A 21,050-nucleotide genomic window follows, 5' to 3' on the forward strand; every position below is an offset into this window, starting at 1 on the left:
ATGACAAAAATCACTACGGACAGAGACAGAAAAAAAGTTACATTTAAGTTATTGCTAGTCTAGGTTATAGAACGGCAAAATACTTGTAAAAAAACGTTACAAATTCAATGAAAAGGCCATAGTTAAAGTGCAGTTCCTGCTAAGCAAAGCAAAACAAAACCTAAAAATGACTGAAATTCAGCAGTTATGTATGGTAAGGTAACTTAACCATAACTCGCACCCTCAGCATGCACTGCTTATGACCTCACATATTACATCACTAATGACATGTTGATTCACATAATTATTGACATCATTAATGACCTTTCAAATGACATGCTTGTGTACATCACTGACAGAATCTAGAGTTATCAGGACCCTGCTGTTAGCCATGTGCATCTGAGGTCAGCCGCAGGACTAGTCCTGGTGCCCAACTCTCCATAAGCCACCAACCCACATTGTGCATAGCCTTCAATGGGCGCAACAGGGTTGGCCAAAGCCAACCTTCTTTGGGTGGCCAATCCTCTATTGTGCATGGCCTTCACTGAAATATTTGTGTGTGGGCAACCACATCTAAGCACTTACAGGCTTTGAACCTTGGGTATGCATTTATCAGTTAAATAACTGTGCAAGTATAGTGATGTGAGCTAAATTTTCACAGCATACAAACTAAACACGGATAAGTAGAGGGAAGGTTAGTAAAAAGTAAAGGACAATAAATATGGATAAAATATAATCAGAAAATACCATACAGTCACAAGTTCCACGTATAACCCATTAACCATATTGAGAATTTAGCATATATTACAAACTTCTCACACTCACTGTTAAAATCACAGGTCAACAGTTACCCTAAGGCCTTCTCATTAACAAAAAACACTGTACTTGGAAGATCAGTACAAAACTGATCCACAGACAAGAAAAAAAATGAGTACGCTTACTTCATATGATTTTGCTCGATATTCACGGGAGTTGAGACTTGCAGAATTCTTTGGGCGAATCACAGCCACATATGCATCTTCTATGTTATCTGAATTTCCCATTGTGTTTTGGCTCGTGGTTGCTACTTAGGGACAACATTGAATACACATAGACAGCCAGGCTCAGACTGCATAAACGAGATGAAAATAAACATGATCAAAGGGGTCCCAAGATATGTGAATACTACAAATGATGGAACAAAAGCAGACGGGTAAAGGGACCGAAAGAGCACTTCGAAAACACATGATGAGAAAGAAAATGCGCACATACACATGTCTCATAGTGTCTCCGAATAACATTATTGAATAGTCCTGACGACTCATGGGTGTTTACCAAAAAAGGTGAGCTTTTACTACTTTTTTGAATTTATATCATCCAGCATAGCACTCTGCAGCTAATTTCCTAGACTAAAGATCCTTCATCTCGCCCCTTCCCTCTGACTCACACTGAGTTGAAACAAAATCACTCTGGATTAATTATGTTTTGTCTTGAAGAATGCAGTGTTTCCTAAATCTGAGTTATAATATCTTGCTGGCCACATATATTGGACAGCCCCATAAATATTGTTGAAGAATGCATCAAGCTTTAAATTGAACCCTCTGTTCGACTTCAAGACAGTATAGTTTCCTCCTGGTGTCCATGCAGAACTCATATTTCCTCAACCCATCCAGCAGATCAACCCCGACATTGTGGGACACCACCATCATTTTAAGTAGTCCCTTTAATATGCCTACATTCAACGAACTGGAATTAACTAGGGTTCCCACCAGCCTAGATTTTATTGTAGGGGGATAAACAGTCTTATTTTTCCTCAACGCAAACAATAAACACCTCTATACCATATTTACTTGCAAGTACTTGGTTATGTGATTATCTATTATAACATCTAGGTTTTTTGCACAGTTTCCGTTTTATCTGCTGAATTAGTAACTTGGAGCCTGACACACAGAGCTACCATTTTTACCTGATTTTGGATCCTATCACAGATCTTCCATCTTGTCCTCATTTAACCTGAGTCAACCCCCCCAATACATAGACAGAATGACTGTAGGAGCCGCATGGACGAAAATTATTACCCTCCAAGACATAGATTGAATTTACCGAGTATTAACTCGAGGATGACCGCTATTATTCTCATTGAAATGATGATCATTAGTTTCCAGTACAAACTCACACAGAGATTTCAAATCATTTGATTATAATTAGCCTGATCTACGCTTGACCGACTACCTCAATAGATCATGAATATTGATTTCAAGATTAGGAAATAATCCTTTGTGCCTGATACACTTCCTATTGGAACATATTCCAATATGGCTGACGCAGATCCATACTGAAGAATAAGATACTCGACCATTGTTATTGGACTTTGTCTATTTTAGACTGTAGGAGCTGCTTGGACGAATAGTGTTACCCTCCAAAACTTAGATTGAATTTACCAAGTATAGACCCCGATTATACTAATTGGGATGATGATCGTTAATTCATAGTAGAGACCCACACAGAGATTTCTAATCATTGGATTATAACTGACGTGTACTTTGATCGACCATCTTAAAAGATCATGAATACTGATTGCAAGATTAGGTATTAGTCTCTAATGTGGCTGATACACTTCCCATTGGAACAGATTCCAATATGGCCCCGCTGATTCATACCAAAGGGTGAGATACTCAACCATTGTTGATGGGCGTCGTCTAATTTTAGTGATACATAAAAGTAAACTAAGATAGCGCCAACTACCACTTCGTCACGTGTACTCTGCGGACCTGATACGAGAAGAGAATGTTACTGACAGAACTTCACAAGTAAGTCTTATATCTCACGCACTCTAAATAAATTCCCAGTTTGCTATTTGTGGACTAGGACGACTATGTGTTGCGAACGCTGCCACAGAATTTAAACTTAGCTCCTGACTGACTACTCGTTCTAACGTGTGGTTGATCAAGCAGTTACATTTCGTAACTTGCTTTTTTGGATATGACCGATGTAATAATTGCCGCAGAAGTAATTCAGCTTACGTAGGTTATTATTATATTTTATGGGGTTATCCAGCTACTTACGAATTCTAGATTGAGCAGTAACACCGCAGTCAGCCCATTTATATTCCTCACTTATGACCACTGTAACAATCGCCACAGAAGTAATTAAGTTTACGCCAGTTGTCACCATATTACGTGGTTATCAATTACGATTTTATGATTGAGCGGTAACACCACAAGCAGCCTATTTATATTCCTTTATTCTATACCCCTTTTTAGGGTTGGAGTTTTCCATGCGTATAACTTATAATGTGGAGATTTCTGGTATTAATAGTTGCCGTATTCCGCATATGTTAAATTGAATGTACCATTGTCAGTAATGAGTAGATATTTACTGGCCTTACAGATAGAGTGCGGTTTTGAATATGCCACTAATAAATATCAGTGACCTGATAATACCTACTTATCATCTATTATAGATCACCACCACACTATTTTTCTTACGACAGAAAGAAAGGATTATGAGGTAAGACTACTGTCACATTACCGATATACTGATGTGCAGTTAAGAGGTAGCACAGACTTATTGAATTAAATATAAATAGCGCCCTCCACAGAATACACGCGAGTCTAATGTGGAAGACTTCGATCCCAATACATGTAATATGGTCAAATTAGATCCAGTGAGTATGATCCCAGCCCCCAGCAGTCCCTAACTCACATTTGGATATAAAATATATAGGATGCACTAGACTAATATTATTGATTAGAATGCATTTCTTTGCATGTAACAAGAATGCCTCCCCCTCTCAAACATGAGGAACTGCACCAATAAAAGTTGTTCACTATTGGATTAGGCACTAAGCACAACAATCAGCACTTATACACAATCTCAATCGGTTCACACCACACTCTTGGGTGAAACTCTAGGGTCATCGGACCCATGTGACGGATAGAGGAAACTATAGAGATACTCCTCCTCAATAGATATTCAGGAGGAGTTTTAGATATAAAGTTTGTTTTAGATATAAAGTCCTGATTAAGTCTGCTCGGATTGAAACAGCAATAGACGAAACATGTGTTGGCGAAGGGGGCGTGTCTAATAGGATTCAATAAAAGACAACTGAAAACACAACCTCACCTTTGTATTTCTGTGTGCTTGGAAACATCATTGTTCACATTTTCGACCCTGTCCAACTGAGTAGGAATGGATGGCTCCTTCTCCTCCTGAAGCACCAGAAGATACGATTGCGAATGAACTGTTATGTGGGAATCTAGGATCCTAGTGAAAGTTTCCCGATTCATGCCCATATGTAGGTATAATTCACCCAATCCTTATATAGGCATAAGGAGTCATTACCTTATTTAGACTTAGCCTGTGCAGCACAAATACGGCATGGCTACTTCCACTAAACTCTGAGAATCCACAACGATTTCTTGGAAAAACCAGCCTTCAGCAGTCAGGTACCTCCCCCTGCTTGAATACTAATTTTTCCAAGAACTCCTGGAGTTTTCAAGGAACTGAGACACTAGTGACGATATTATGTCCAATCTTACATCAAACTCGGCACCTTCAAAGTATAAATATGTCTACATTTGCCCAGTCAAACACACGGTGGTTTAGGAGCAGATCGACTAACTACTTGCCCGACGCCCTGCTGCTGCAAGTGCCGAAGGAAGCCGACCCTCCAACTGACGCACTGAGAAGACGCTGCCTTTTCCCTTGCCGAGAAATCCAGCTCCGGTGTTTCCAGGCTACCCTTGGGGGTTGCTGGGAGATCGAGTCCCGAGAGAGAGATACAAGACCTCTATAATTCTAAAACCAAGGTACAGAGCTGATTAGACACTTAGAGAATTCTTGGAACAGATTCTTGGCAAAACATTACTAGACTTAAGCTACACCACACGTACTCCTCCCTCGTACTAGACTTAGGTTAGGTACACCGGGGTAGGAGTATTATAGAAGCACCAGTTGAGTACTTTTAGCCATTTTTTTATCACTGTATGTATTTTATGCATTTTATCATGCTTTTACAGTACTATTTTATAATACTATTCGTATTATATGCCTCTTACTTCTTAACTAGCATTTCAATCGTAGCAGTGCATTTCTTATGCTTAAGAAATAAGACTGTTCAATAAATACTTTTATTGAAAACGCCCGTTTCTCTATTTCTAAGCAACTCTGGAGAAACAAAGCACGCACGAATGACTGAGTGAAATAGCAGTCTATTGTTTCCGCGACTCTAGAGATACGTTTCATTCTGGGAAAACAAAGTTGTCATGTTATATGGTTGTCAGAGACTAATCCCTTCTTGTTTATTCGAGAAAGTTTCTAGTGACCTCTGAGCTAGCTGGCACTCACAATTAAGTCTAATATATACAATAGAGACCTAGTTGACTTCAGTCCTACGTCTAAACTATAGTATATGTTATTCCAATGCGCAGAGCCTATTGGGAATATAGGAACTACACTACAGAACAATATTATATACTCCCCATAAGACTAGTGTGGGAGAGTGTGCCTGTTAAACCTAGCCATTGCCTCCACTGTTTTTTGTATTTTGGCTCGCAGTTGCTACATAGGGAAAACATTGAATACACAGACAGCCAGGCTCAGACTGCAGAAACAAGATGAAAATAAAAATTATCAAAGGGGTCCCGAGAGATGTAAATACTACAAATGATGGAACCAAAGCAGACGAGTAAAGGGACCGAAAGAGCACTTCGAAAACACATATGATGAGAGAGGACATTCACACATACACATATGTCTCAAGATGTCTCTGAATAACATTATTGAACAGTCCTGACAACTCATGGGTGTTTACCAAAAAAGGTGAGCTTTTACTACTGTTTTAAATCTATATCATCCAGCATAGCACTCTGCAGCTAATTTCCTTCATCTCGCCCCTTCCCTCTGACTCACACTGAGTTGAAACAAAATCACTCTGGATTAATTATGTTTCGTCTTGAAGAATGCAGTGTTTCTTAAATCTGAGTTATAATATCTTGCTGGCCACATATATTGGACGGCCACAAAAATGTATTGATGAAGAATGCATTAGGCTTTAAATTGAACCCTCTATTCGACTTCAAGACAGTATAGTTTCCTCCTGGTGTCCATGCAGTGCTCATGTTTCCTCAACCATCCAGCAGATCAACATTGTGGGACACCAGCATAATTTTAAGTTATCACTTCAATATGCCTACATTCAATGAACTGGAATTAACTTGGATTCCCACCAGCTTAGGTTTTATTGTAGGTAAATACACGGTCTTATTTTCCTCAACGCAAACAAAAACCACCTCTATACGATATTTACTTGCAAGTACTTGGTTATGTGATTATCTATTATTCACATCTACTTTTTTTTAACAACTTCTGTTTTATCTGCTGTTTTAGTAACTTGGGGTACAAAAGGGGGTGGTAATGGACGGAGCATCTGAACCAATCAAACACTCACACCCAGTCAAAAGATCTGGGTTTAATCCATCACCGTTCTTTAGCCCAATCTGCCACCCCAGTTCAGACATGGCTATATGCAAATCAGTCTGACCCTGTGCCTCATGGGAACAGTCCAGCCCGAACTGCCAAGCCATGCCTTCCCTGGACCGGAAACAAGCTTCCGACGACCGGTTTCTGGCATTCCAGCCGTCTTCAGCCCGGCTTGCTTGAATCCAGTGGCAAAGTGAGCAGGGGACTCACGTCTGAGCATACCCTGCCACACTTATGGGGGCCAAAACCGGTACAAAAGGGGGTGGTAATGGACGGAGCATCTGAACCAATCAAACACTCACACCCAGTCAAAAGATCTGGGTTTAATCCATCACCGTTCTTTAGCCCACTCTGCCACCCCAGTTCAGACATGGCTATATGCAAATCAGTCTGACCCTGTGCCTCATGGGAACAGTCCAGCCCGAACTGCCAAGCCATGCCTTCCCTGGACCGGAAACAAGCTTCCGAGGACCGGTTTCTGGCATTCCAGCCGTCTTCAGCCCGGCTTGCTTGAATCCAGTGGCAAAGTGAGCAAGGGACTCACGTCTGAGCATACCCTGCCACACTTATGGCGGCCCATGAGGCGCAGGGTCAGACTGATTTGCATATAGCCATGTCTGAACTGGGGTGGCAGAGAGGGCTAAAGAACGGCGATGGATTAAACCCAGATCTTTTGACTGGGTGGGAGTGTTTGATTGATTCAGATGCTCCGTCCATCACCACCCCCTTTTGTACCGTTTTAGTAACTTGGAGCCTGTCACACAGGAGCTACTATTTTTGACCTGATTTTGGGTCCTATCAGCGGACCTTCCATCTTGCCCCATTTCACCTGTGTCAGCTTGTTATAGCAGATACGAGGGGTCGCGTGCAGCAACATAAAGGCACAATGGCCACATGACTGATGGGTCACAATGATGCACTTCATCCTTTGATATTATGATGCACTTTTATGCCTGACTGAAGACGTTATGCTATAATCTGGGTTTCTTTCGGATTTATGTATCCCTGATGGTCTATTATTACCCTCTGAGGACAATTAGGCCTGCGGGTCGAACAACACAGACCGGGACATTTTTCCGTACAAGTGATGATAGGAGGAACTCGTATTAGAACTTGGGGAGACCAGTGATAGTGATTGACGTTATAGAAGCTACTCACCTTTTTACTCCCTATGCGAATTTTGTAACGAACATATGCTCTTAAGGCCCGCGAACCTGAATTGGAGGATCTACTGTGCCTCACGAATATATTGATGTACCTTCATCCTATGTCTACATAAAGATTGGGTGAAGATGTTTTATATATGAATTTTCGTTGCCTACTATGACCAGGGACCCCCTGTACCTAATCTCACGATATTATATTTAAGCCCTGATGAAGTTCCATTGGAACAAAAACGCGTTGGCTGATGCGGAGGCTTTTTTAAAAAAAAGGATTTGAACAATAAAGAATTTAATAATCGAAGATTTTGGAGACCAGTTGAACATTACTTTCTTGTGCACCGTCTTTTTTGGATAAACATATGGTATCTGTGGAACAGTGGAACCAAAGTGTGGCAAGCTCCGGACGTGTGTTGCACTTTATCTGGACTGATTTACGAAACTAAGAAATTGAAGTGCCTAACCAGGGTCAGCCGCACTGCTTGTTGTTGGAGGTTATAGCTCAAATACTAATCTCTTCCAGGCACGATAGTAGCCCAGTCATCCCCCTGAAATCAATCAAAATCAGTGTACTCATTATAGTATTTATACCGAAGACTCCCCTCTCTAATTATACACCTTAAACAGGCATAACCTCAGGAAGGGTGCCCAAGGAAACCCACAGTCCAAAATGGTCCACAACAAAAGGTAAAAGGATGGAGCTTCATTGCTGGGGTCTGGTATTCAAAGAAGGATCTAGACCATCATAAGGACGTTTTACTAACTCTTTGCACTGACGGACAAGTCTTCTATAGTCCAGGGTATAGAACGACACACAGATCTCCACAGGAGTAACCTCCCTGCATGACCCTTGTCTACTACCAGTCTGATTTCATTAATAATGTCTGTTAGGGCCGTCTCAATCCTGTGATATAGCCAGAAATCGGAATGTTAAGAAGCTAAGAGTCCACAATGTCAATGGAGAAGCACCCTACAAGAACAAGACATAAGAGAATGTAAACAAAATCACATAGGGGAGGAACAAACTGGTGAAGGAGTTGAGAGGTTGGCTTCCCTAGGTGGGTAATCATTATAAGAGAGACTGGCTGAACCTGCCCCTCACTACACGACTACTGGTGCGCAGTGTCGGCTTCCTTGGCTGCAGGTGTGGGTAGGGAACTGCAACACACATGGGAAACATGCATACTAAGTCTCTACAAACGGACTAAGCTGACAAAAGTTCCCACTAGATTCTGGGACCTCGGTTTGATATTGGCGAAAAGGCTAATCACTAAACGCTGGAAAAACAGCGAGCCCCCACAGGCGGCCCATTGGCGCAGCTGTTTTGATAATTGGGCAAGAGCAGAAAGCATAACCTTGCACAGGGAAGAAACGGCGGGACTCCGCGCATATCCCATAGCGCAGACCTGGGATAACACCTTGGCCGCCTTTCACCAGGCATGCCTGCAATGCGGAATTACTTAGGCACACCCCCTCTGACCCAGCCCCTGACCGTGACACTAGCATAAGACGTGGTTCAGTACTATCGTCCTGCGCCTGAATCCCAACAAGGGGAAAGGCCTTGTCGGAGCAAACTAGACATACCCACAAATTACAGCCCGATGGCATGACTCCTGACGTACTGGAGTCCCACTGCGGACGTGGAGGCCGCTGTTGTCCCTTCGCGCCTCCCCACCGGCCCCCCTACCTCCCCTCGGACCGCGCTACCTGCGTACCCCCCTGTCTCCCAGAAAAGCCACACTGCGCATTAGATATTCTACATTAGCGATAGCACAGCACTAACAACCAGCCTCTCTTTTGTTTATTTTCATTTCACATTTTATGATGTCATCGTTTATCATGTTATTGTTAAAGTTTCGAAGAACGGTTATAATGTTCTGAATATCGCATAACACGAACACTCCTTTGGACCCGTCCCGATGACTGTATGAATGGATTCAGTTATATTGTTGCTATAGCTGGATGAAGGTGCATATTCTTAAAAGCACAGGACTGAGAACACGCCTTTGTAAGGGAATCACCGGCTGCTGGCACACATGACTAGATGAATCGCGATGCCATATATACCCCGCACTTTTCTTGTTACATGTGTCCTCAGAGCCTCCCGGCACCCTCGATAATGTGGCATTAATTTAATTAGGATGGTGTTTTCCTTATTATTTTTATGTACACCCTGCCTTAGGCTACACTCTTGATTTGTAAATGACGGAAAGCAAGTAATGTCATCACAGCAAACGGTTGTTGCTAAAGTATACATTTGTATGATCGCGACTTGTTAAGATATGTCTACATTGAAAATACTTTGATGTGTTATGCAATCCAAATAAGAAATGCAATAAAAGATATTCAAACAAAAAAAACAACAAAAAGAGAGACTGGCTGAGACGAGGGGAGCTAGGATGCAAGCAAAAGGCTAGGAAAAAAACAAATGTAAGAGATTAGGAGATATCCTATTGGGAGAGAAACAAAGGTGGTGAGAGAACCTTGGGAGAGAGAGATGTGGGGTGCAATAAGATAAAGATCTGCAGGAGGTGCGAGTTGGGGGATGCACTGAAATAAAGATTTGCAGGAGGTGCAACTTACTTTAGGTAGAGATATCTGTAGGGTTTGAGAAGTTGCCTCGAAACATGATGTGCATCTGCAGAGAAGTGCCCAACAAAAAAGGCATGCATGGCATGAGAAGAACAAAGGGCGAGAGAATTGCCTGGGTAAGATATCCTCTGAGAGTGAGCTGTAAATGGTGGCTTATGCTCTGGGAGAGCATGCTGGTGGCTGCTGTAGCCATGTTGATAGGGCACTGGAAGCTGCTCTTGCTGACATCAAACAGGGAGACACTCTCAGTGCAGTGGAGACATATCTGGGTATGTTCACTAGTGTGGTGTACTGGTGTCACTGTGGTGGAGGTAAGAGCGCTTATTGAGTGGTTATAGTGGAAAGGATAGCTCACAATCAACTTGAAGTCACTAAAGATGTTTCAGCTTCACATTGAGCGGTCCTGAAGAAAAGGAAAGGTCCCAGTGTGGGCTGATGACACCTCAGTAGCAGCAGCTCTTAATGAGATATGAGTGTGATATAACTGCAGCAAAAACCGGTCTCAGTGTGCTACTGTAGCGATTGCGGGTACACATAGAGCAGACATCCCTCACCTTTCCCGGTTTTGCCGGTCACGGATGAGTCAAGCACTACAGATCCCACAACACCTAGGGGCATATCGTAGGTGGACAGGAAAGAGTAAACTCCTATTTAAGCCCCGCCTCCAGGAGTAACGGTGCTTGACAAACTGCCTGCTGAGCCTGTACCTTGGACCGGTTTTGCCGTTCCTAGCGGCTCCGCGTCGTGACTGCCGAAAGAAGTTGCTGACGGATTTGGGACTGAGTTGCCAGAAGCGCGGCTTTGCTTTTCACAGTGTTCGCACCGAACCTTGAATTCCGACTTGCCGCTGGACTTGGGGAGAGATCGTGTCTCTGTTCACGGAGTTGAACAGGAGCCACGGAATTGACCGCGCAGCAAGGGAGCGAGGCAAAACTCCCTACTGTATCAGAACTTTCCGATGCGCCTCCGAGCAGGGAGGTGCTAAGTCTCGGTTCGTGGTTCGAATCAGAGAACTTTAATTGTGTTTGTGTTTGGGGCGTTTCACGATGGGCACTGGAGGCGCGCTGGAATTAACTGCCTACAACTACGTCCGTCTTATCGTGGTGGATTTCGCCCCGGAGTGAAGCTTGCAACGTGAGAGTCGGAGACTGCGCATCAGGCACTCTCCTCTCACAGTACGCCCTCTACCTGCCTGTGTAACTACACCAGATACCAGACAACTGTACAGGTATTCAGGGACCCTTGGAGAGTCGGAGACTGCGCATCAAGGCGCTCTCCTCTCTAGGAGCCCTCTAACTTTTTCTTCATTTGTGACTTGTATCGTGCCTTTATTGAGTGCCTGGATTCCAAGTGCATCCCAACCTTGTCCTCTAGAGGGTTTTCCAGGATTCATTCCTTGTAAGTTGGATCAAAGTAGGGGTTACTGGTTACAGGGAGGTTTTGTGATTGAGGGGTCTCTTATTCTGTTCTTATGTTCTTGTCCATGCAGGGTTCCCAGAGGGTGTTTCACAGAAGGTAACCAATCCTGTGACGGAACAGGATTCCCTTGTTATTTTGTCCCATTCCCCTTTTCCCTGGAATACTGCTCTACCCACTGTGTGGTGATAACATAGTGGTGAGATTAGTGTTTAGGGGATGCTGGGAACTACTCTTCACGACATTGTTCCTGCTGGCCATACCTAAGGTTAGTGGTAGTCTATTCTTGGCGCTACTGTTACTACTGCCAGATACCTGACAGCTACCACTGTAATAAGGGTAGTTCCCAGAACAATATATCTGTGTAAAGGAAGATATGAGTGTGATGACACTGTTGTAAGGAGAGGGCTGAGTGTACATTCACTTAGGTAATAGGCACACAAAATGCTTCACAATTTCTCCTTGGACATTGTATATTTCATGTGTTCTACCAATATACGTTCTCAGGTTACCAGATGAGGAAGTCTCTTGATTCTTTAAGGGTAGTGTCTCTTTCCAATGCTCTTTAATCTGCTGTCTTTTTAGGTTTCGCCTGGCGAACAGCTGCGCAAGCAGCGTTTCGCGCAGGCAAAAACTTTTGTTTACCAGTATGGACAAAAGTCCCGCCTCTCTGTTCCATTGGCTAGCTCCATAAATGGAGGCTAGCCATTGGAAGAGAGAGGCGTCCGTCATTCTGCGAGGCGACTCGTGGGCGTTCCTGAGATTTTTTCTCATCCAGCCCCTTTGTTGCCGTCATTGCGGCGGTGGGCGGTTCCTATTTTTTTTTGTTGCGAAGGTTTGTTTTGGTCATTGCAGGCCGACCGCCGCAGGGAGAAATCCAGGTGAGTGCTTTTTCTTGCCTTCTGCTTTGCCTTTCTTGCCGTTTGCCGTTCCCACCCCCCTCCCGCTGTCCGTGCCTTTCCCGCCCCCCTCCCGCTGTCCGTGCCTTTCCCGCCCCCCATCCCGCTGTCCGTGTGCCCGTTAACCCGTCCCCCTCCCGCTGTCCGTGTGCCCTCTCCCACTAGCATGCCTTGGTTGTATGATTTGTCCTTGCGGTGCCTTGAACTAAAGGATCGATATTTCGTTTCTAAGTTGAAGTAATGAGGGACGTATCAGTAGTTGAGAGGAAATAGAACGCGTTATTCTACATTCAATTTTATGGAAAATAGTGAACCCAATAGTGAAGAGCCAAGCTTTTTATTGTATTTGAAGTGCCATAGCATCTTGTTAGAGGCTTGATTTATATAGTCTCACAGCACAAATTCTGAATATATGCAACCTGCCTCAGATGTTGAAACCACTCCCTTTGTCATTAGAGAAAGCCTGTGGTTTCATGAAGTTAGGAGCCTGTAGATTATTCACACCCTTGTGGTCCGGAATACTTAGATGTGTTTGCACATATTTTGTTTACTTAATGCTTTTAGTTTCACCATGGCGTTCATAGTATAGAAACAATTTTTAGCCGTACACTAGATTGCTCTTTGACTTATCCCACCCATATTTATATTTCGGTGAGAAGTGTTGAAGATGTGCAATCGCTGCTCGAAATGCACCGGGGGTCCATTCTGGCCGCCTCCTCCTACCCCCAAGAATAAATTAATGTATCGAAAGCGTATTGTCCTTTTTCCGATCAACAAGTAATTCTTGTAGGTGAAATGTCTCCAACTAGGGGGGGGCGGAGCTAGCCGGCGTTCATGGTGGACGCATAAGCGCGAAGCTCCGCGCTAGCGCCGCCGAAAACTTGCCCATTATCCTGTCATAGCGGCGAACTTTGGTGAAATTCCGGTGGGGGCTGTCGCCTCTACCCCCCCGCGGACCCCCGACGCGACTTTGGAAGGGTTGCGACCGAGGGTTCCCCTGGCGACGCCGCCGTCCGGAGAGTGGCGGACCAGGCCAAGATCCCCGAGCTATCCTGGGACGCGAGGCCGGGTTGCGTCACCCGACGTGCGGCCCCTGAGTGAAGACGCCTCGCGCTCTGCGCGTACTGGGTCCGGCGGCAACCACAACCCCTACTGGGCTCCGGGCCCCCACGGCGGACTCTTGCCACAGTGATTTCACGCCCTAAAGGACTTGGGGTACTAGAGAGATCGCCGGCGGCGCAGCGAACCTGCCGGGCGAACCCACGTGGAGCCGGTGGAGTCCTGCACTGCCGAGGGCGTCATTGCCTCCTGCCGGACCGCCTGCACTTGCGGCCCGACCACCCGGAGAGAGCCCTGAGGAGGAACGGGCGAGGTTGGAGATAGAGCACCCCCTGCACGGGCCTTGCACCCCAAGTCTGGTTGGGAGTATACAGACACTGAGGCGCCCAACGGGGCCGTGAAAACGCCGGTCCTCGGCCTGTGGCGGTGCTGGCCAGGCAGGCCCACACGCTGCAGAAAACGGGCCTACCCCGCCGGGGGACCACCAGCACTATAAGGACTGAGGGCGCTGGCCTCCCCATCAGCTGCAGCGATGGGCAAGGGCGACAGGACCCAAACTAAACTGTCGTTTGACCAGAGGAGACAGAAGGTGCCGGACCCCCCGGCGGACCAGACCCCGGGAGCAGCCGCTGATCCGAGCTCCGCGCTGTGTGCGGAAATTAAAGGCATGCTCAACACGATGGAGAAGGGCCTGCAGGAGGGCATGGCGGCCATTGGCACCAAGATAGACGCCCTGGCATACCGGATGGATCGAATGACGGAGAGGGTGGATAAACACGCAGAGAGATTGGACATGGCGGAGCGCAGGCTAACGGAGGCGGAGGAGGCGCAAACAACATGGGACGCTGACCGCAAGCAGTTTGGAAGGCTGCTCCAGGTGATACAGGAAAAGTCCGAAGACTTGGAGGCCCGCTCCAGGCGCTCCAACATCCGCGTCACGGGTGTGGCGGAGTCGACCCAAACGGGGAAAATGGAACTGTTTGTTGAGAAGCTACTTAAGACATTGCTGGGGGACGACACCTTCTCCCCCATGTTCATTGTGGAACGAGCTCACCGCACCCTGGGACCGAGGCCTCCACCGGGTGCGAACCCTAGGCCGATCATAGCAAAACTCCTCAATTACAGGGACAGGGATGCCGCCCTCCGCGCAGCCAGGGAAAAGGGAGAGTTGCAGTACGAGGGGATGAACATTTCGTTATACCCTGATTTCACGTCAAAGGTACAGGAGGAGCGTCGGCGATTTGTCCCCTACAAGCAGCAACTCAGGGACCTGGGCTTGGACTACGCCATGTTGTACCCGGCGCGGCTGCGCATCAACAGGCAGGGCCATTCGCATTTTTTCACTGACCCCAAGGAGCTGCAGAAATCCCTGAAGCAATGGATCAAGGAGCATCGGGAGGACAGGTCTGCGCCTGCGGAGGAGCGTGCTGACAACGACGACATGGAGGAGCAGGACTAGTGTGAAAAGGGGGAGTAGCGGTTTCCTCTCAAGGCCCGGCTACACTAGCCCCTGCGGCAATCCTTGAAGTCTGGACCGGGGTGGGCCCACTCGGGGCGCACCACTGCTGAGCTTCTGGACATGAGGCTGCGGGTGAGATCTGCACAAGCGACATGGGTTCGGGTGGAGGGCGGCAATTGCCTTGACTCTGCTTGGACCGTCCTGGGGTGGTGTTGCTGGGGCCCTGCCACATGGGGATGCTGTTGCGAGCCAAGGGGGGGGGGGGGGGGGGGGACGCCCGATAAGGCGGGTGCGATACTGCTATCATGATACACAGCCGCGCTCGCAATTGGGGGCGCTAGCGTGGGGGCAGCCTATTGAAACTGTGAAGGAGGGACGACCGGACTGAGGTCGACTCGGACATCGAGAGTGCTACCTCTGCCCTCGCGCTTACAGTGCCTGCGGCTCTTCTAGAGACTGCTCGGGGAAGCTTGATGACGGGCGGGGGGGGTGGATGTAGGGATTTCGGTCACACCAGGTTGGGGTTGGTTGACTGTGGGAGGTGGGGGGTCACGGGGGTTTTGAATTCAGGGATGTTTGGGTGGTTTGGGGGAAGGTCCGATATGTGCTCTAACAAGTTAAGTGCTCCGAGATGGGTGAGCGGCTGCCACCACTGGAGGGAGAGGGCCCTTGCCATCACTCTACAAACGATGTCCCCTTGCAATGATCATGGCTGACACGACCCGGGCAGACCCAATACGGGCTTCAGAGTCCCTCCGGGCTCTCACCTGGAATGTGAGGGGGTTGAATGATCACCGGAAACTCCGCAAGGTGCTACACTACCTACAGAGGCACCACATAGACCTAGCACTGCTGCAGGAGACACATCTCCCCAACACCAGCAAGATGCTAACTCACAGGGGGCTCCAGGGACACTCTACGTATGCAGGATTCACCACACACGCTAGAGGGGTCCTCACCTGGGTTAACCCGAAATCTACGCTATCACTCGCCTTGGTGAAGGCGGACCCGGAGGGGAGGTTTGTATTGAGCAAGTGCACAGGCAAGGGACACGACTTATTGATCATGAATGTCTATGGCCCCAACTATGACTCCCCCGACTTTTATGCTGCGGTAGCGGAACATTGTAATGAATGGTCCGCTGGGAATATGGTCTGGGGTGGGGACTTCAACTTCACCTTTTGCCCTGAACTGGATAGGTCTGCGGGCCCTACCAGGCGCCCTGCGGCGGCGGCGCAGCACATGCAGGTAGAAATGCTGAGGCTGGGTCTGGTGGATGTGTGGAGAGAGAGACATAGCGCCAAGGGGGGATACACGCACTACTCGGCGTACCACAACATACATACCAGGATTGACTACTGGCTGGCATCACACTCCCTGTTTTCCATGGTCAAGGGCTGCAGTGTCCTCCCCCGCACTCTGTCGGACCACTCCCCGGTGCTGTTAGAGTTGCACACTCCCCAGCAGAGGATCCCGCCGTTTACGTGGCGATTTCCACCTTACTCATTGCTAGATGAGGCCTTCAGGGCTGACCTGGGAGAGGACATAGACAATTTCTTTACCACCAACCTGGGCTCAGTGGACAGCTTCGGGACAATCTGGGAGACATTCAAGGTGTATGTGCGGGGGGTGGTCATGGCGAAACACTCGGGGGTCCTCAAGGCGATCAGAAACAGGCTGAAATTATTGGAGGGGCAGATAGCAGACTATGAACGCCGCCAGCTCCTCGACCCGAGTCTGCTCGGGGACGACACCCTGCAAGAACTTTTGAAAGAGTTTCACGAGGAAGCGGACAGGGAGGTACGACATTTAGGAAAGTATGCGACGGCGCGCACATATGGGGAGGGTGACCGCCCAGGTGCACTGCTTGCCAGGATTATGAAAGGCACTAGGCGCAAGCAGACAGTTGCGGTACTGCGCACCAAAGGTGGGGAGGTACTCACGGAGGAGGCACACATATTGGCGGAATTCAGGAGCTTCTACGAGGAGCTATACACCACTAAAATTTCGGGGGTGGAGGATCAAATTGACAATTACCTTGACTACATCAAGATGCCGTTCCTGGAGAATTGGCAGAGGGAATTCCTAATGTCCCCTATCCACTGCGATGAGATATCTGATGCGTTAGCCACCATGAGAGCGGACAGTGCCCCTGGGATAGACGGCCTGACGGTGGCCTTTTATAAGGCGTACAAAGATAAGCTGCTCCCCCACCTCTCCACCCTCTTTGACGAAATTTGCGAAAACGGTGCTATGCCCCTCTCCATGCGGGAGGCGCTCATTGTCACTATACTTAAACCTGGCAAGCCCGGCGACCTGCCAGGCTCGTACCGCCCCTTGTCCCTACTCAATGTGGACGCTAAACTCTACGCAAAAGTACTGGCGACCAGGCTGGCCCTGGTGGCGCCCGAGTTGGTAGCCCCAGAACAGGCTGGGTTCATACCGGCTAGGAACCTCACTTACAATATCCGCACAGTCGTGGGAGCCATGCAACACACCAGGCATGATGCCAAAGCCATCGCGGTCTTTCTAGACATGGAGAAGGCCTTCGACTCTGTGGAGTGGCCCTTTATGCGCAAGGTACTGCAGAAGCTGGGACTGGGAGGGGTCTTCCTCCAACTGCTGGGCGCCCTCTATTATCAGCCCACGGCCAGAATCAGATTGGGGAGTGCAGTCTCGGAACCGATCTCCATCAGCAGAGGTACGAGACAGGGGTGTCCCCTTTCCCCGCTACTCTACGCCCTAGTGGCGGAGCCACTGGCGTGTGCAATTCGGGAGTACCACTCGTATGAAGCCATCAACTACCCCACCTACAAGATAGGCATTTCCACTTATGCAGACGACACCCTCCTTTATGTCAGGGACCCGGTCAATAATATAGCCTCAGTGCTGAGGGAGGTTGTGAGGTTTGGCGCGTTGTCCGGGTTGAAGGTTAACTGGGCGAAGTCCGTTGCCTTCCCACTGACCCCCATTACTGTCCCCTTCGAGATGGACTACCCGCTCCAATGGTCCACTGAGCCGATAAGATATCTGGGCATTATGCTCCACACAGACCCGGACGTCATGCTGAAAGAGAACTACGGAGTTGCATACAGCAAACTCGAGGATGACGTCGAGCGCTGGACTAAGCTCCCTCTGTCGCTGATGGGACGCATTGCATTAATGAAAATGGTCATCCTCCCGAGGTTTCTATTCCTCTTCAATAATCTCCCGATTGTTCTCTCGAAGGCCTTCTTCGCGACTATAAACAAACTCCTGGTGAGACTGGCGTGGGCGGGGAAACAACCTAGGGTGCAATGGAAGGTACTACAGCTACCGTACGAGCAGGGGGGATTAGCGGCCCCGGACCTGGAGCGCTACTACAGGATTGCGCAGGCCTCCCACCTCCACACTTGGATTCATGGCAAACAAGACATCCCGCACGTGATCCTGGAACGGCTGTTCGCAGACCCTACCCCACTTCCTGCTACCATTTGCGGCCCCAAAGACCGTAGGGTTGGCGTTCTGGACTCTCTGTTGTCCACCAACCACGCATGGCACTCCATAGTGCAACGGCAAAACAAGGAGCTGATGTACGCTCCCAACATGCCTATACAATGGGCGCTCTGGCTGCCGACCCTGGCGGAACCGGGTGTCCATAGGGCCCTTCACGAACTAGGTGCGCACACATTGGGAGACCTATTTATCAATGGCAAGGCGAAGACGTGGGCGCAGATGTCGCATCGGAGAGAGGGCATAACACTGCTCCAACGCTTTCAGTACCATCGAGTTCGGAGTGCACTCCTGCAACAGCTGGGCCCAGACATGGAGGAGCCCCCTGCGGTCCCGGAACTGGTGTATGTCATTGACAGCGAATCTCCGAAGAAGCTGATCACTAGACTGTACAAGATAGGCCACGAACATACAGCCCTGCTTTACACTAGGGCGCGTTTGGCCTGGCAGACAGACCTGAACACCCACGTTGATGACGACATGTGGGCATACTGCTCTGCGGCTACTAGGCGCATTTCCCTGAACGGGAGGCACCGCTTGGTCCACTTTAAATTCTTGCAAAGGGTCTATCATACACCGGAACGACTCCACAGGTACGGTCTCCGCGACTCCCCGCACTGCGAGAGGTGCCGGGCACAGGTTGCGGATTTCCTGCACTTAGCCTGGAACTGCCCGGGGATCCAGAGATTCTGGGCAGGCGTATTTGCTGAAATGAGCGCCATTGTGGAGACGGACCTGGAAATGGACCCTGCCCTTGCTCTAATGGGCTACACGAAACCGGTCCCCGTCTCAATTAGGAAACTGGTGGGCATGGGAATGCTCCTTGCGAAGCGGGTGGTCGCATTATGTTGGATGAGGGGACCAGTACCTACACTTAAGCGATGGGCTAGCGATATGCTGTACTGTAACACGCAGGCGGACACCTACAGCGAGCTTCTTCCGCCCAGAAGCCGCCCCAAGAACTTTTGGGGACTGTACCAGACCTACTTGTCCTCCAGGTCGGATGCGGTGGTCTCGGGGGAAGAGGATGGGGAGACACAGGGGGATGTCATGCATGAGCCACTTGATTAGCCTGCCCGGGGGGTTCCCCTGCACGAACAGCGCTGAATAGGCGTAGGGAACGCACTGGCCCTAGAACCGCACGGCGGGGGGGTGACACCCTGATTGCGGGGAGAGTGGTAGGCCGCACCTGACACTACACCTGGTAGAGACACCAGAGGACTCACTTGGGGAGCGCAAATGAGGGACCAGTTACGGGGGAGGGGGGGCGTTTACGGGGTTAGGAATAGGTTGGGAGAAAAACTAAAAATTTCCTGCTTTGTTCATTTATTCAAAATGCACGCTACTTGGCAGATAGTGCAAGCCTACTGAGGAGGGTCTCCCTCCACGGACATACGGCGAGTTCTACTATTGGCCTCCATGTTGTTCATGCTCCATGGTATATGTCATTGCTGTTACACGAAGACCTATTGCCGGCCCGAGATGGGATGTAGGCGGACGATTTTTGTACTTTGTGTTGGTGCTTTTTCCTAATAAAATAGATTAAAAAAAAAAAAAAAAAACTTCTAATCCCAACATGCATTACTTCATCTCAATAACAATATATGTATTAAAGTCATAAGTCCATCTTCTGCACTCCAAAAAAAAAAAAAAAAAAAAAAAAAAAAAAAAAAAAAAATGTCTCCAACTAAGGTGACCAAGGGATGTGGCTTAACAGCCATAGCTGCCTATTTTGGACCTGGTCAACCAGGTTCGTGTTTCGTCGTTAGCTCAACATCCTGTGATTCTGGGCAAATGAATGTCCTTGTGTAATGTAACTGGTGCTCCTGTAAAAGCGCTCAATACCTTAAGGTCGACTTCGCGCTATGTAAAACTGAAGACAAAATAATGTTAGGAAACCAAAAAACTGAACATTGCCCAGACATAAGTAGGACTATAACATCTACCGAAGGACACAATGACTTAGGATGGCGCTCGCCAATATTTTAAACAGCCAGCTAAGCATTTAGGGGATACCATAAACGTGTCTTTTACATATAGTATATAATCTCTGTTAATGGAAGTGATTGGCTGAAAATGCCTCTGGATAAAAGCGCTGTATCGCAACACAGCTGGTATCCATCTGTGTTCAGTCGACTCTCTAAAAACAGGACGCGCAGAATAAACGGAAATCTTCTGATACCTATGATGAAAGAAAAAAATAGGAATGTCCCACGAAATCCGCGACTTTTTTTCACCCTAACTCAGAGCTTCATCTGTGTCTGAACATTTGTGTTAGGGCGTAAGCTTGCGTGTTTGAGGCTGAAGGCTCAACTTTGTTTTGGCTTCTTTTCAAACCCCAAATATTTACAATATTGAAGAACTGAGGTGTCCTCTGTCATGATAGCTAGCTGTCCTGTTGGTTCGCCTTCCTAGGACATCGCATTTGCATTATTGAATGAAGGCGATGATGGCGCACCGATCTTCGTTCGCTTCCTTGTCCGTTTTAAACTTGTGCCCCTCTCTGAAACAGAACATGCTATCCAAACTCCT

General features: G+C 47.9%; 1 protein-coding gene across 3 annotated transcripts in view; it reads right to left on the reverse strand.

The window, feature by feature from the left end:
* Positions 1-21,050, reverse strand: part of KRIT1 (KRIT1 ankyrin repeat containing) — a 346,827-nt gene that overhangs the window by 319,925 nt on the left and 5,852 nt on the right. For 2 of the 3 annotated variants that reach the window (XM_086941853.1, XM_086941852.1), the window contains exon 2: positions 921-1,087. The exons of the other annotated variant lie outside the window; for it this stretch is intronic. In XM_086941853.1, the coding sequence (XP_086797979.1) occupies positions 921-1,022 (102 nt within the window). In that variant the 5' untranslated portion in view covers positions 1,023-1,087. The remainder of the gene's footprint in view (positions 1-920; positions 1,088-21,050) is intronic. 3 annotated transcript variants of the gene reach the window in all.

The sequence above is a fragment of the Lissotriton vulgaris genome, chromosome 10, assembly GCF_964263255.1.
Source record: "Lissotriton vulgaris chromosome 10, aLisVul1.2, whole genome shotgun sequence".
In the NCBI taxonomy this organism is placed as follows: Eukaryota; Metazoa; Chordata; class Amphibia; order Caudata; family Salamandridae; genus Lissotriton; species Lissotriton vulgaris.